The sequence below is a fragment of the Cheilinus undulatus genome, linkage group 13 (assembly GCF_018320785.1).
Source record: "Cheilinus undulatus linkage group 13, ASM1832078v1, whole genome shotgun sequence".
Classification (NCBI taxonomy): domain Eukaryota; kingdom Metazoa; phylum Chordata; class Actinopteri; order Labriformes; family Labridae; genus Cheilinus; species Cheilinus undulatus.
In genome coordinates, this window is record NC_054877.1 from 49637982 (window position 1) to 49651228 (window position 13247).

Here is a 13247-nt window from a genome sequence, read left to right on the forward strand (position 1 = left end):
GTTGGATGTTAAAGGGCTGGATGTTGGGGGTGTTGGAGGCAGAAAACAAGTCTACATACAAATATGTTTGGTCCAGGAGCAGTGCTAAGAGGGCCGGCCAAAGCCTGGAAGAAATCAGGAGGCTTAGTAAAGACCAGCTCCTCCTCCTCCTCAAAATCTGCTAGACTTTTTAACAGGTCAGGAGGGAGAAGAGGCGAGCTCTTGTTGTCCTAGTGAGAGATGAAGCAAGAGGAAGAAGAAGAAGAAGAGAGCGGGAAAAAGAAGAGAAAAAGACAGAAGGCAAGCTGGTAAGACCAAGGTAGAAAAAGGAGAGTTGTGCTTAAATCTTGAGAGCTGAACAGATTTCATCCACACAGGTCCTGTTGTCCTGTCCGTGCCTACAATCATTTCTAATCCTACGTACAAACATCTCTGTGCACACTATAACCTGGAGTCAGTAACCAAAACTGTAAATAAACATCAGACTGTTGAGATCGGCATTCACAGCTTGTATTTTATCTGCTGTAGGGATGTGGGATACTGGATTAGTGCAGATATCCAGGCTTATTTTTGCTCATGAAGAAAGGTTCTGCCTCTGACTTCATGCTCACCTCATCAATCAAAACAAAGGATTTGACCAGCAACAATCATTTAATAAAAGATAAAACTTTCCAGGAGACATTCATCTTAATTTTACACTAAATTTTTTCCAGTATATATCACATCTATTGCAGGACTACCACTGGATAGTGGTTATAGAGCATCTTTCAGTTGTTTTATAACTAGAGGTGTTCATACCAGTATCAGAAATACTGGTTAAAATGCAGGTATACACAAGTTTATGCACTGATCAGATACTTTTTAACTTTATATTTTGCTTCGTTTAGCCGTGCTAACAGTTAGCGCCATAAACCAAAATCATTTCTTCTTCACTGCTAGAAACCACGTCATGCACAGGCTACCATTTTTAAAGCAGTGAAGAAGAACTAAAGGACCCTCAAGGACTGCAGCAGCAAAGAATGGTGAGTTTTTCTCTGAATATAATCGTTAAAACACCTTCCAGACCGGCGCTGTCGTTAACGACAGGAAGTGACAGTTTATCTAAAGTTAAACAACTTCTGAACTCTTACTTGTTTTTCCTCTTGAAGCTGTTGTTCCTTCCCATTTACGCTATCGGTGCCTTTGAATCCTTACAGCAGCATTTTCAGCAAGCCCGGAGTTCGTGTGACTTTTGGGGACTTAATGATTAAATCCACACCAGTAGACCTGATACTGAACGTCTTTTTATCCACTTTAATCCAATTATGATCATTTATTACCACTAGCTTGAATGCCAGTGTTGATTTTGTTGACTAAAACTATCTGTCGACAGCCTTTTTTTCCATGACTAAAACTAAAAAGGAAAGAAATGACTAAAAAGTGACTAAAACAAAAACACATTTCATTTAAAGACAAGCTAAAATTACCACTGATGAATGCTAACCGTCATATTGTTTACCCTTTGTGAGGGTATATGAATCAGGAACGAACATTGGCATGGCCTATCAGACGGCCTATCTGAGGCGGTGCAAGTTTCTTCATTTTCTAAATTCCCTCCAATTGGGCCTGCCAGCCACGGGACCTCATGGGCGGGACAGGCAAACTGTTTGCTATTTGCTAACTAGCCAGGAAAAATCAAAATGGACAGGAAGAAAAAAAACGCCCGGGTGGCGCTGAGAAACAGCGGACCAAAGAGCTAAAGCATTTCTTTATCACTTTTTTTTGCCTAAATTGAACAGTTCCAGTGGACTATAATATTGTTATGCACAGCTCTATCCAAAGGTTGTATTTTTCTTTTGCACAATGCTGTGAAGAAATTAAAATTGTAAAGAGCATTAGGCAGTAAAAACTTGAATCATATGTATTCAGTGTCTTGTACTCACCTCAGTAAATGCAGTAATTTGACATTTTTACTGTAGTTTTCAAATGGCTGTGCAAATAGAGCTGTCTTAAGCATTTTCAGGTAGTGTCACAAAGATCTGACTTTCTTGCTTTGGAAAACACTCGTAGATTGCATGAGAGAAGACGCTGTGAGATTTGTGAACTTCTAAGTGGTGCCCGCTGATAATGTAGTGGGCTGGTCTGGACAGAAAATGCCAGGGCTGAGTTTTGTCCCAGTCCACCCCTGCATCTATTTCTAACCGGGGCAGGGCCACTCAGGAAATGTTCTTGGAGACAGAATTCAGAGATTTAAGCCCTTTATGTTGATGTGTACAGCTGGTAAATCAGCTTAAATATCAGCTGACATGTCCATATCAGCGAAGCTGTTATTATACCAGCATTAACTTTCATCTCTGATATCTTAGGACACCAGAGAAGAGGTGAGAATCAGGATTCAAGTGTCAGATTGTTCATAAATTTAAAGTGTAATTTAGCACTTAGGATCAGGAGGTATCTGATTTTTAATACTTCTAAAGCTAACCCAGCTTTTCCACTGGTACACAGGAGTTAGAGTCATTTCATTAAAAGTCACCTCAGCACATGAGCTCTTCTGTCCTCTCAGTCAGATTTTTAAAGAATAATAATCAGAAACTATTATCAGACAGGATCTGATCACGTGAATAGATGTTTCCTGTGCTTTGGATCAGATCCAGATAAGCAGGTCTACTCCTGGAGAGGAGGACTCCAGCATTTTTGCGTTGCCTGTCTGAGGCTGAGTTGCAGTTCACTGGCTCCCTGCTTTGACTTTAAGATCATGCAGTGATGGGATAATCAACCAGCGGTCTGAGCATGTGTTTTATTTTGAAACTGACCAGATGCTATGAATATTCCCACATCTGACTTCCTGTTTGGGTCGATGCGCTCTGTTTAGATAGCTGCTGCTCAGCTGAAACAGCTCTTCTAGCACACAGACAGACCCTGTGGAATATTCCTGAAACTTCCATCCCTATCAGACGTTTCTAACAGAACAGAGACACTGAAGAGGAAAAGGCGGCAGAAGGAAAAGAAGCAGAGACAGAGAAGCAACACACACTAAAATACCCTCTCCTTTCAGAGCTCACCTCAAACGGGGGTCCCCGGGGCCCGGCAGAGGGGTCCTGGTCCGGACAGATTCCTCCTGGAGGAGGCCTCTTCATCCTGTCGGCCATGACGGCCAGCCCGTCTCCTAACCTGTAGGAGGGCTCCCAGTAGAAGTCCTGCATCTTGACGTTGGGGTACTTGATCTTCTTGTCCATGTTGGGGAGCTGCTGCTGGGTGGGGGGCTGCAGCTGGGACTCGTACAGTTTGAGAGGGTCCTGAGCTGCCATGTAGAAGGCCTGCTGCTGCTGCTGCGTCTGAGGCTGCTTCATGGACATCTGCAGAGTGGGAACTTTCTGCAGGGCGGCCTGAGCCTGGTTCCACATCTGAGCCGGCTGGTCCTGGACCTGCATGTACTGTTGGGACAGAAACACAAAAACATCACTGACTACTCTGAGGATCTCTCTTCTGTCTCTGTCTGAGGTTTTAAAAAGGTCAGGCTGTAAAATAACCTGTTTTACGCCTTTTACATGCTAAGAGGAGGATGTTTTAGAGACTAACCCCCCGAGTTTCAGCTCAGATCTATCCTGGAACTTCAAAAAGAGAAGAAGTTGGCACCACATGTCAGCTAGGACAACATTTAGCTGCAACAGCCGGGTTTTAACCTGTAGAGGGCAGTCACTGAGCACATTTTTAACATATGTAGAATTTAAATAACTGTACTCAGGTGTGGAGGTCTGGACCAAGACTCAACAGGACTATGAAATACCCGTACACATGCAGGTGGGTTTAGAGCTGAATAAAGGGGCTCTGAGGGTCTAGTTCCTCCTCTAGAGATCTAATGAACTGACCTGCTGCAGACCCGGGTGGTGAGGTGGACTCTTCCCCATCCCGACCTGCTGCCCCGGTTTAGTGGGAGACTGCTGCTGCTGGCTCATGGCCTGAACCTGCAGCTGGACCGTCTGCTGCAAAGCCTGCTGGGAGGGCGTCTGGCTCTGCGGCTGCTGATTCTGAGAGGCGCTCTGGGTCATTGCCCCCGGGACTTGGCCCGCGGTCCCCGGCCCCTGACCCGGACCGGGACCGGAGGGCCTCTGCTGGCTGTAGGGAATGTGGGACTGCTTCCCCGCCTGGCTGCCAGCCTGAGTGTGGACGCCCGGCTGGAGGAAGGGGGCGGGGACAGACACGCCGGTGGAGAAGGTGAAGCCTGGATTCACCTGGAGGCCAGGGAACGCCACTGGGGGAGGGATCACGTAGGGAGGGAACCCTGCGGAGGAACCAATCAGGAGTGAGATTTTAACGGACAGACAAAACTTTTAGGAGGAGGAGCATTTTAAAGTTTGTATACGCTCATGTTTGAGCTTTTATCCAAGTCTGTGACGACCAGTTTAAGGTTTCAGGAAAATGTTTTAGCTCTTTTTGAATGTTTGAAATGGCAACCTTGATCAAGACTTCATAAAAGCAGCTTTTCTACCTGATAATAGTCATTACAGTCCAGCGTGTCAAACTCGAGGCCAAGGGGCCAAATCTGGGCCCTCAAGCGGTTCTATCTGGCCCACAAGATCATATCAGGTTTGTATTCTACCTGTCCCACCAGTCTGAGGCCTGCAGATTTACTCCAGTATAAAATATAAACTTAACCATGATTATTTAAAATTTACTTGTTAAGCCATAAAAATCTGAAAAAATAAAGATAAAAAACAGATAAAAAGTCAAGAATGTGGGAAAAGAAATTAATTTGTGTTTTTATTTCATATTTTCAATTTTGCAACTCAAGATTATGACTCAAACTTATGATTTTGACTTTGCATTTCATACTTCGACCTTTTCAACTCAGAATTTGGACTTTATATGTCATATTTTTATCTATTAGATTCATACGTTTAAATTTAAGTCATACTATTACGTTTTCCACTCATTATTTTAAATTTTATATCAAATTTTGACATTTTTAACCCCTACCTTTGGCTTTCTAATCCCATATTTTGACTTTTAAACTCATGATTTCAATTTTTTTCTCATATTTTGACATTTTCAATTAATAGTTCTTACTTATCCTATTTTTACATTTTGAACCACAACTTTAAATTTTACTCATTTTCTTTTTTAACTTTTTAAGTAATCATTTGGAATTTTAGCTCAAATTTTGACATTTTTAACCCCTAACTTTGGCTTTTAAATCCCATATTTTGACTTTTAATCTCATTATTTCATTTTTTTCACATATTTTGACATTTTCAATTCATAATTCTTTCTTATTATATCATATATATTTGAACATTTTAAATTCACAATTTTAAATTTAAGTCATTTTTTTTACCTTTTTAAGTCCTTACATTGGCTTTTTAATCCCATATTTTGACTTTTAAACTCATCTTCAATGTGTTTTTCATATTTTGACATTTTATGCTCACAATTTTCAATTTAAGTCATGTTTTTTTAACTTTTAGTTAATCATTTTGGCATTTAGCTCATATTTTGACATTTTCAACCCTAACTATGTTTTTTAAATCCCATATTTTGACTTGTGAGACTCACAGTTTAAAATTTAAAGTCATATTTTGACATTTCAAACTTATGTTTTTAACTTTCTACTCACATATTTGCTTTTTAAAACATTAGTTTTTTATTTTTAATATCGCGTTCTAAAGTAATAAGTTAGACTTTCTCAGATTTTGAGCTTTTAAATTAATCATTTTTACTTTGTTGAATTTCCAAATGATTTATCACTAGTGGGTTTTTTTGTGTGTGTGTGCTGTGTTGGCCCTAGTAGGCTCTCACCTTAGACCTAAGTCCAGAATCTGGCCCCTGTTGTGACTGATCCCCCCCACTCCACCCCTGTTCTAGTCAATCTAACAGATCAGTAACTTTCCATAGGGAGAGTGGCATCTATCCCACAGAGTGCCCTGGTTGCTTTCAGCACTGTGACCTTAACAGCAGGCCAGGAGAAGTGAGTACAGCTTTACAGCATTAGTTCATACACCTTCAGCTAAAAAGAAGCCAGTTAGTACAGTTATATAAGGCTAAGAGACAGAAGAGGACGGTGACAATGAGCGAGGAAGAAGCCAGGAACCTCACTACAGGTATTAATCAGACTGTGACGTCCTGTTTTAAGGGTATATGGTGGTGGCGTGTTTGAGGAGAGAGACAACAGTCGTTCATGGTCATAGGATCATCTTTAACAGGTTCTATCTCTACAGAGGCTGGTCTGTAGAGGCGTTACTGTGTGGGGTGTGTACGTACCGGGTCTGCTGGGTAGCGGTGGGAAGGCTCCAGGATGGTGGATGGGGATGAACTGGGAGGAGCAGGTGGTTTGAGTTTGGGTCCCAGGAGTCTTCTTGGTCTCAGACACCGGAGTCTTCCTCAGCTCCGTCTGCGCTTTCACCTGAAGGAGAGGAGAAAAAGAGCGACACTTCTGGTAAAACTGGACTAATAAAGGAGCCACCACATCAGCCAATCACAGACCAAACCCTGAGCTTCTTACCTGTTTAACGGCGTCAGGCGTCTTCTCATGAGCAGCCTTCTTCAGCTCGCTCTTCCTCTTCCCGTCCCTCTTCAGCTCTCCTTTCCCAGCAGCCCCGTTTCCTTTGCTGAAGTCTCGCCGCTCCTTCCCGCTGTCCTTCAGGTGGTGGTTTCGTGTCGGCTCACGGCTCTGCTCCCGCGGTTTGATGTTCTCCTTAAAGGTGACGACGGGACGGTCGCCGCCGTCCGGCCACGAGCTCTGCGTCTTCCCCGCCGACAGCACCGACTTCAGACCGGAGTTCAGACCGTCGTTGGCCGTCTGCTCGCCGTTCGACGACTCCTGCAGCACCGGCGCCTCCTTCTCCTGCGGCTCCTCGATGGCCTGCTCTGGAATGTCGGTGAAGAAGACGAGGAGGCCGTCCTCGCTCACTCTGCACTGGATCAGCCTGCAGAGAGGAGACGGGAACGTATGGATGTGCTGTCAGGGTGCTCGATACCTGAGGTGATTTTACTTTTAATCTCTGATGTTGACTCTGGGTCCTAGTTTCCACAGTGAGACTTTAGTTATTCTAATACTGATAATGAATGTTTATAAAAGGATTTTATCACCTTTATTCTAAAGATCAATGAAGTACCAAGGCTTTAAAATCTTCAGCCTTGTTTTTATCCTAAAGCTGCTACAAGAAAAATGTCAAAAACATGCCAAAGAAATGATACCCAAAACTATCTAGGGTTTATTTAATCTTTCCGTCTGTAAATGCAGAAAGTCCAGATCTTTTATGGATAATAGAGGATATGTGCTGCACATATTGGTGATTAATCAGATGAACAGCAGTCCGATGTAAATGTGAAGCTGGACTCACCCTGGCTGGTTGTCGGCGACCCACTTCCCCAGACTGATGAGTCTCTGATGTCGGGTGTGGACAGGCAGACCGTCTCTGTCCACCAGAATCCCCTGGTGACCTTTAGTGAAGTCCAGAGCCCTGAAACAAGAACCACCGTTAACACACCAAACACATAAAACACCAAAACCTTCATCTCAGGTCTGATGAAGGAGACGAGTTCAATTTAAGCCTTAGAACCAAAAATAGGTAACTAATCACCCATCAATAGAAATAAACCTGATAATGATTAATGTTATTGAAGAGCAGCCCTAAAGCCCGGCTCCAGCCCTTCAGGTGGATTTATGGAAAAGGTGAGTTTACCTGAGCGCGGGCCGCAGTGCCAAGAAACCCTGCAGCTCAAACTCCTCTGGCAGGGGCATCACTGCAGAGAAAACAAACGCACCTTCAGCCGTAGAACAAACATCCTAGAGCTACACTGATTACAGTCATATCATCAGATATCAACAGGAACAGATCTGCTCTGGGATCATCCATGTTAACCGTACAAAGACTCGGCAGGGACAGATCCCTACATCTGAGTTTGTCCTAGGGCGGGGCTAATCTACTAAAATTAAGAGGTCCAGTCAGAGAAAATGTATTAACCCTATGGTCTGGAACATCATGTTTAACTTAAGTGAGTGTGAAATGTGGATCTGGGTGAGATTTCAAGGACTTGTTGAGCTGATAAAATATGAAAATTTGCTTTCCTTTAAAGCTGTTAATTCTATTTGAAACACACGTTTTTATTCAAACAAATCTGATTGTCATTTTAAAGCTAATTTACAAAAATTATTACTCCATAAATAAAAATAATAAATAAAATAAAGTGCTATAACTCTATCAACCAACTTAACATATTAAATTCAACAAATCTTAACACATAATAAATTGAACACACACATTCTGAACTTTTCTTTTCTCTTTCTGTCTTCCTGTCGTCTGTCTCTCGTATGAATGCAGCGGTTCAATGTCTACCACCTGGAAGCAAACACTCTATTGGCCGAGTGGCGTCACGTGAGATAGCTTAACTCCCATGCAACTGGTCTGTGCATTTCCTGATCTGCAAAACCAGTACCGTAAATCCTAGAATAGCTGTGCCAGTAAAATAGAAGGGCCTCGTCATATTTAAAGTTCCTTTTTAATCTAATGATCGTAGGTCCAGGTCCAGGTCCATATTGGATGGTGTCTTGGTTCGGACCCGGACCGCAGTCTGCCAGTTAGTGACCCCTGTCCCAGAGCAGTGGTTCTCAACTGGTGGGTCAGGACCCAAAAGTGGGTCACAGAGCAGTCTTCAGTGGGTCGCGACTAGGTGTCTGGAAAAAAAAAGGTGGCAAAAGTCCTGAAGTCCTTATTGGACATGCATCGATACCTTTAATTTTATCCTGTTTTACTGTGAAATTGGGTAAATTTAAATGTTTGATCAATATTTCAACAAATGTATCTCCTGTTCGTGCAATACATGGCTACTCTTCCCATGACAATGAAGTAATTTTACATGTTTTCTGAAAAACTGACAAAAATTGACACATAATGATGGGGGAAAGGGGTATAAAATATTTCGGTTTTGTTCCTTTTATTTTTTTAATATCAAGTGTTTTGGTCGAATTATGTTCCCAACTGCAACATATTCAATTAACTAAATATGCGTTGTTGAACATTTTTTGGAAACTTGGGTCGCGATCTGTCATAGGGCTGGGCGAAAATCAAAATCATGATTAACTGAACTTTTTACCTTGATTATGATTAATGAATGATTATTCCACCCACAACCTCTGGTTGTTCTGTAAATATTTACATAATTTTAAAACAAACAACTGAAAGGAATAGGCACAGACTAACAATTTATGTTTATCTATTGAAACATTTAAAATCAAAACACACATCAACTGAAATGAAAACGTTTTTTGTAAAATGTCAAAGTTTTCCAAGAAAAGGGGAAAAAATTGAAATAATTGACCTGCCAGGTTTTCCTCGCTTTCGATTATTTTTTGATTAATTGCAGTTGAGCAGAAACAATAAAGTAGGATGGCAGGATATATACTGATTTTGAATAACAGACGTCTTACAGCAGCTGATCATTGTAGTAGAAATATGGTACAGGAGAGATGCAGTGACTGTAAAGGAATCTTATCTGACAATGGCAGCAGCTGCAGACCTGAAAACCACCCTCTAAAGGAGACGAGGAAGGACGAGTCAGATCGGTTTCTCTTACGCCATGACCAGAAGTCCCGCCCCTTCTTGATTTTGATTGGATAGTGAGGGAGAAGGGACACTGTTGAGCACAGCGCTGTTCCAGTTGTTCCTGCAGTTAATCTGGGAATCTGAGGCTTTATTACACCAACATCTTTTAACTGAATACAGACGTCCCAAAGCTTTAAAAAAACATGGGAGTCTGGAACACAGAGCAATAATGAGCCTTAAATCGGTCTGATTAAGTCACAAATCTTTGGTCTGAGCTGGAATAATCCTCTCACAGAGCTGCTATCTCAGCCCAAAACTAAAAAATGATTCATCTTTTCTCTAAACCTGCTGAAAGCTGAAAAAAGCATTATGGGTAATAAAACTACCAAAGCAGAAGGCTTCTTCAGTGAAGGATCTATATATCAGGATATGACGTCCACATGCTGACCTCCAGCTCTGATAAAACAGCATCATCATAAACCAGATTTATTTAGTCCTGCTCCCTTGAACCAGACTAGCAGAAACCTGAGGAGGATCACGGCCCTGATTGATTAGATGAGCTAAAAATAGAATCAGAAGCAGCTGACTCCTACCTGAAGAACACGACACGTCGTCCTCTTTGGGCTGGAAACTGTTGAGGATGGAGACCAGCCAGGGCCAGATACTGAGAGAAAGAGAGACGGGGAGGGATTACACTTCATGTTCAGAGCCAATCAAAGAGTACGGAGTCTGTATCAGGACTTACTGCTGCCTCTGATCCACGGCTGCCTCACGGAAGACGCTGGGCCTCAGTCTGAGCCAGTCCAGGGACACTTTGATGGCAGGAAGAGGACACTCTCCCATGATCTCCTCCCCACGGCTCTTATTGAGCAGAGCACGGCTGAACATGACGCCCAGGAAGGACACTGAGGGGACACAAGGTCAAACAAGGTCAACAGTGAAGCGACAGACACCCTAACCCTTCATCTAGCTCCTCCCCGTCAGGTGGGTCCTGAACCTGGCTGAATGGATGGAGGGGTGAAGTGTCATTGACCTCTAAATGTCTGGTTCTAGTAAAGTAACCACAGCAGTAACAGTGTTCTTGTGAAGTAACCAAAGCAGTAACAGAGTTCTAGTGAAGTAACCACAGCAGTAACAGGGTTCTAGTGAAGTATCAACAGCAGTAACAGTGTTCTGTTCTAGTGAAGTAACCACAGCAGTAACAGTGTTCTAGTGAAGTAACCACAGCAGTAACAGTGTTCTAGTGAAGTAACCACAGCAGTAACAAAGTTCTAGTGAAGTAACCACAGCAGTAACAGTGTTCTGGTGAAGTAACCACAGCAGTAACCATTCTAGTGAAGTAACCACAGCAGTTACCAATCTAGTGAAGTAACCACAGCAGTAACAGTGTTCTAGTGAAGTAACCACAGCAGTAACAGAGTTCTAGTGAAGTAACCAAAGCAGTAACAGAGTTCTAGTGAAGTAACCACAGCAGTAACAGAGTTCTAGTGAAGTAACCACAGCAGTAACCATTCTAGTGAAGTAACCACAGCAGTAACCATTCTAGTGAAGTAACAACAGCAGTAACCATTCTAGAGAAGTAACCACAGCAGTAACAGTGTTCTAGTAAAGTAACCACAGCAGTAACCATTCTAGTGAAGTAACCACAGCAGTAACAGTGTTCTTGTGAAGTAACCATAGCAGTAACAGTGTTCTAGTGAAGTAACCACAGCTGTAACAGAGTTCTAGTAAAGTAACCACAGCAGTAACAGTGTTCTAGTGAAGTAACCACAGCAGTAACAGAGTTCTAGTAAAGTAACCACAGCAGTAACAGTGTTCTAGTGAAGTAACCACAGTAGTAACAGTGTTCTAGTAAAGTAACCACAGCAGTAACAGTGTTCTAGTGAAGTAACCACAGCAGTAACAGAGTTCTAGTGAAGTAACCACAGCAGTAACAGAGTTCTAGTAAAGTAACCACAGCAGTAACCATTCTAGTGAAGTAACCACAGCAGTAACAGAGTTCTAGTGAAGTAACCACAGCAGTAACAGTGTTCTAGTGAAGTAACCACAGCAGTAACAGTGTTCTAGTAAAGTAACCACAGCAGTAACAGTGTTCTAGTGAAGTAACCACAGCAGTAACAGAGTTCTAGTGAAGTAACCACAGCAGTAACAGAGTTCTAGTGAAGTAACCACAGCAGTAACAGTGTTCTAATGAAGTAAACACAGCAGTAACAGTGTTTTAGTGAAGTAACCACAGCAGTAACAGAGTTCTAGTGAAGTAAACACAGCAGTAACAGTTCTAGTGAAGTAACCACAGCAGTAACAGTGTTCTACTGAAGTAACCACAGCAGTAACAGTGTTCTAGTGAAGTAACCACAGCAGTAACAGTGTTCTAGTGAAGTAACCACAGCAGTAACAAAGTTCTAGTGAAGTAACCACAGCAGTAACAGTGTTCTGGTGAAGTTACCACAGCAGTAACAATTCTAGTGAAGTAACCACAGCAGTAACCATTCTAGTGAAGTAACCACAGCAGTTACCAATCTAGTGAAGTAACCACAGCAGTAACAGAGTTCTAGTGAAGTAACCACAGCAGTAACAGAGTTCTAGTGAAGTAACCACAGCAGTAACCATTCTAGTGAAGTAAACACAGCAGTAACCATTCTAGTGAAGTAACCACAGCAGTAACCATTCTAGAGAAGTAACCACAGCAGTAACAGTGTTCTAGTAAAGTAACCACAGCAGTAACCATTCTAGTGAAGTAACCACAGCAGTAACAGTGTTCTTGTGAAGTAACCATAGCAGTAACAGTGTTCTAGTGAAGTAACCACAGCAGTAACAGAGTTCTAGTAAAGTAACCACAGCAGTAACAGTGTTCTAGTGAAGTAACCACAACAGTAACAGTGTTCTAGTAAAGTAACCACAGCAGTAACAGTGTTCTAGTGAAGTAACCACAGCAGTAACAGTGTTCTAATGAAGTAAACACAGCAGTAACAGAGTTCTAGTAAAGTAACCACAGCAGTAACCATTCTAGTGAAGTAACCACAGCAGTAACAGAGTTCTAGTGAAGTAACCACAGCAGTAACAGTGTTCTAGTGAAGTAACCACAGCAGTAACAGTGTTCTAGTAAAGTAACCACAGCAGTAACAGTGTTCTAGTGAAGTAACCACAGCAGTAACAGAGTTCTAGTGAAGTAACCACAGCAGTAACAGAGTTCTAGTGAAGTAACCACAGCAGTAACAGTGTTCTAATGAAGTAAACACAGCAGTAACAGTGTTTTAGTGAAGTAACCACAGCAGTAACAGAGTTCTAGTGAAGTAAACACAGCAGTAACAAAGTTCTAGTGAAGTAACCACAGCAGTAACAGTGTTCTAATGAAGTAAACACAGCAGTAACAGTGTTTTAGTGAAGTAACCACAGCAGTAACAGAGTTCTAGTGAAGTAACCACAGCAGTAACAAAGTTCTAGTGAAGTAACCACAGCAGTAACAGTGTTCTGGTGAAGTTACCACAGCAGTAACAATTCTAGTGAAGTAACCACAGCAGTAACCATTCTAGTGAAGTAACCACAGCAGTTACCAATCTAGTGAAGTAACCACAGCAGTAACAGAGTTCTAGTGAAGTAACCACAGCAGTAACAGAGTTCTAGTGAAGTAACCACAGCAGTAACCATTCTAGTGAAGTAACCACAGCAGTAACCATTCTAGTGAAGTAACAACAGCAGTAACCATTCTAGAGAAGTAACCACAGCAGTAACAGTGTTCTAGTAAAG

The 13247-nt window shown here is 42.2% G+C and overlaps 1 protein-coding gene across 2 annotated transcripts in view; it reads right to left on the minus strand.

Moving 5' to 3' along the window:
* The window catches only part of smg7 (SMG7 nonsense mediated mRNA decay factor), a 37069-nt gene that overhangs the window by 10468 nt on the left and 13354 nt on the right, over nucleotides 1–13247 (minus strand). Inside the window, exons 10-18 of one of the 2 annotated variants that reach the window (XM_041803038.1) lie at nucleotides 10246–10405; nucleotides 10094–10164; nucleotides 7641–7701; nucleotides 7299–7418; nucleotides 6458–6881; nucleotides 6217–6358; nucleotides 3828–4240; nucleotides 3021–3392; nucleotides 60–209 (exon numbers count right to left, since the gene is read on the minus strand). In XM_041803038.1, the coding sequence (XP_041658972.1) occupies nucleotides 60–209; nucleotides 3021–3392; nucleotides 3828–4240; nucleotides 6217–6358; nucleotides 6458–6881; nucleotides 7299–7418; nucleotides 7641–7701; nucleotides 10094–10164; nucleotides 10246–10405 (1913 nt within the window). The remainder of the gene's footprint in view (nucleotides 1–59; nucleotides 210–3020; nucleotides 3393–3827; nucleotides 4241–6216; nucleotides 6359–6457; nucleotides 6882–7298; nucleotides 7419–7640; nucleotides 7702–10093; nucleotides 10165–10245; nucleotides 10406–13247) is intronic. The other variant, XM_041803039.1, reaches the window with a different exon arrangement.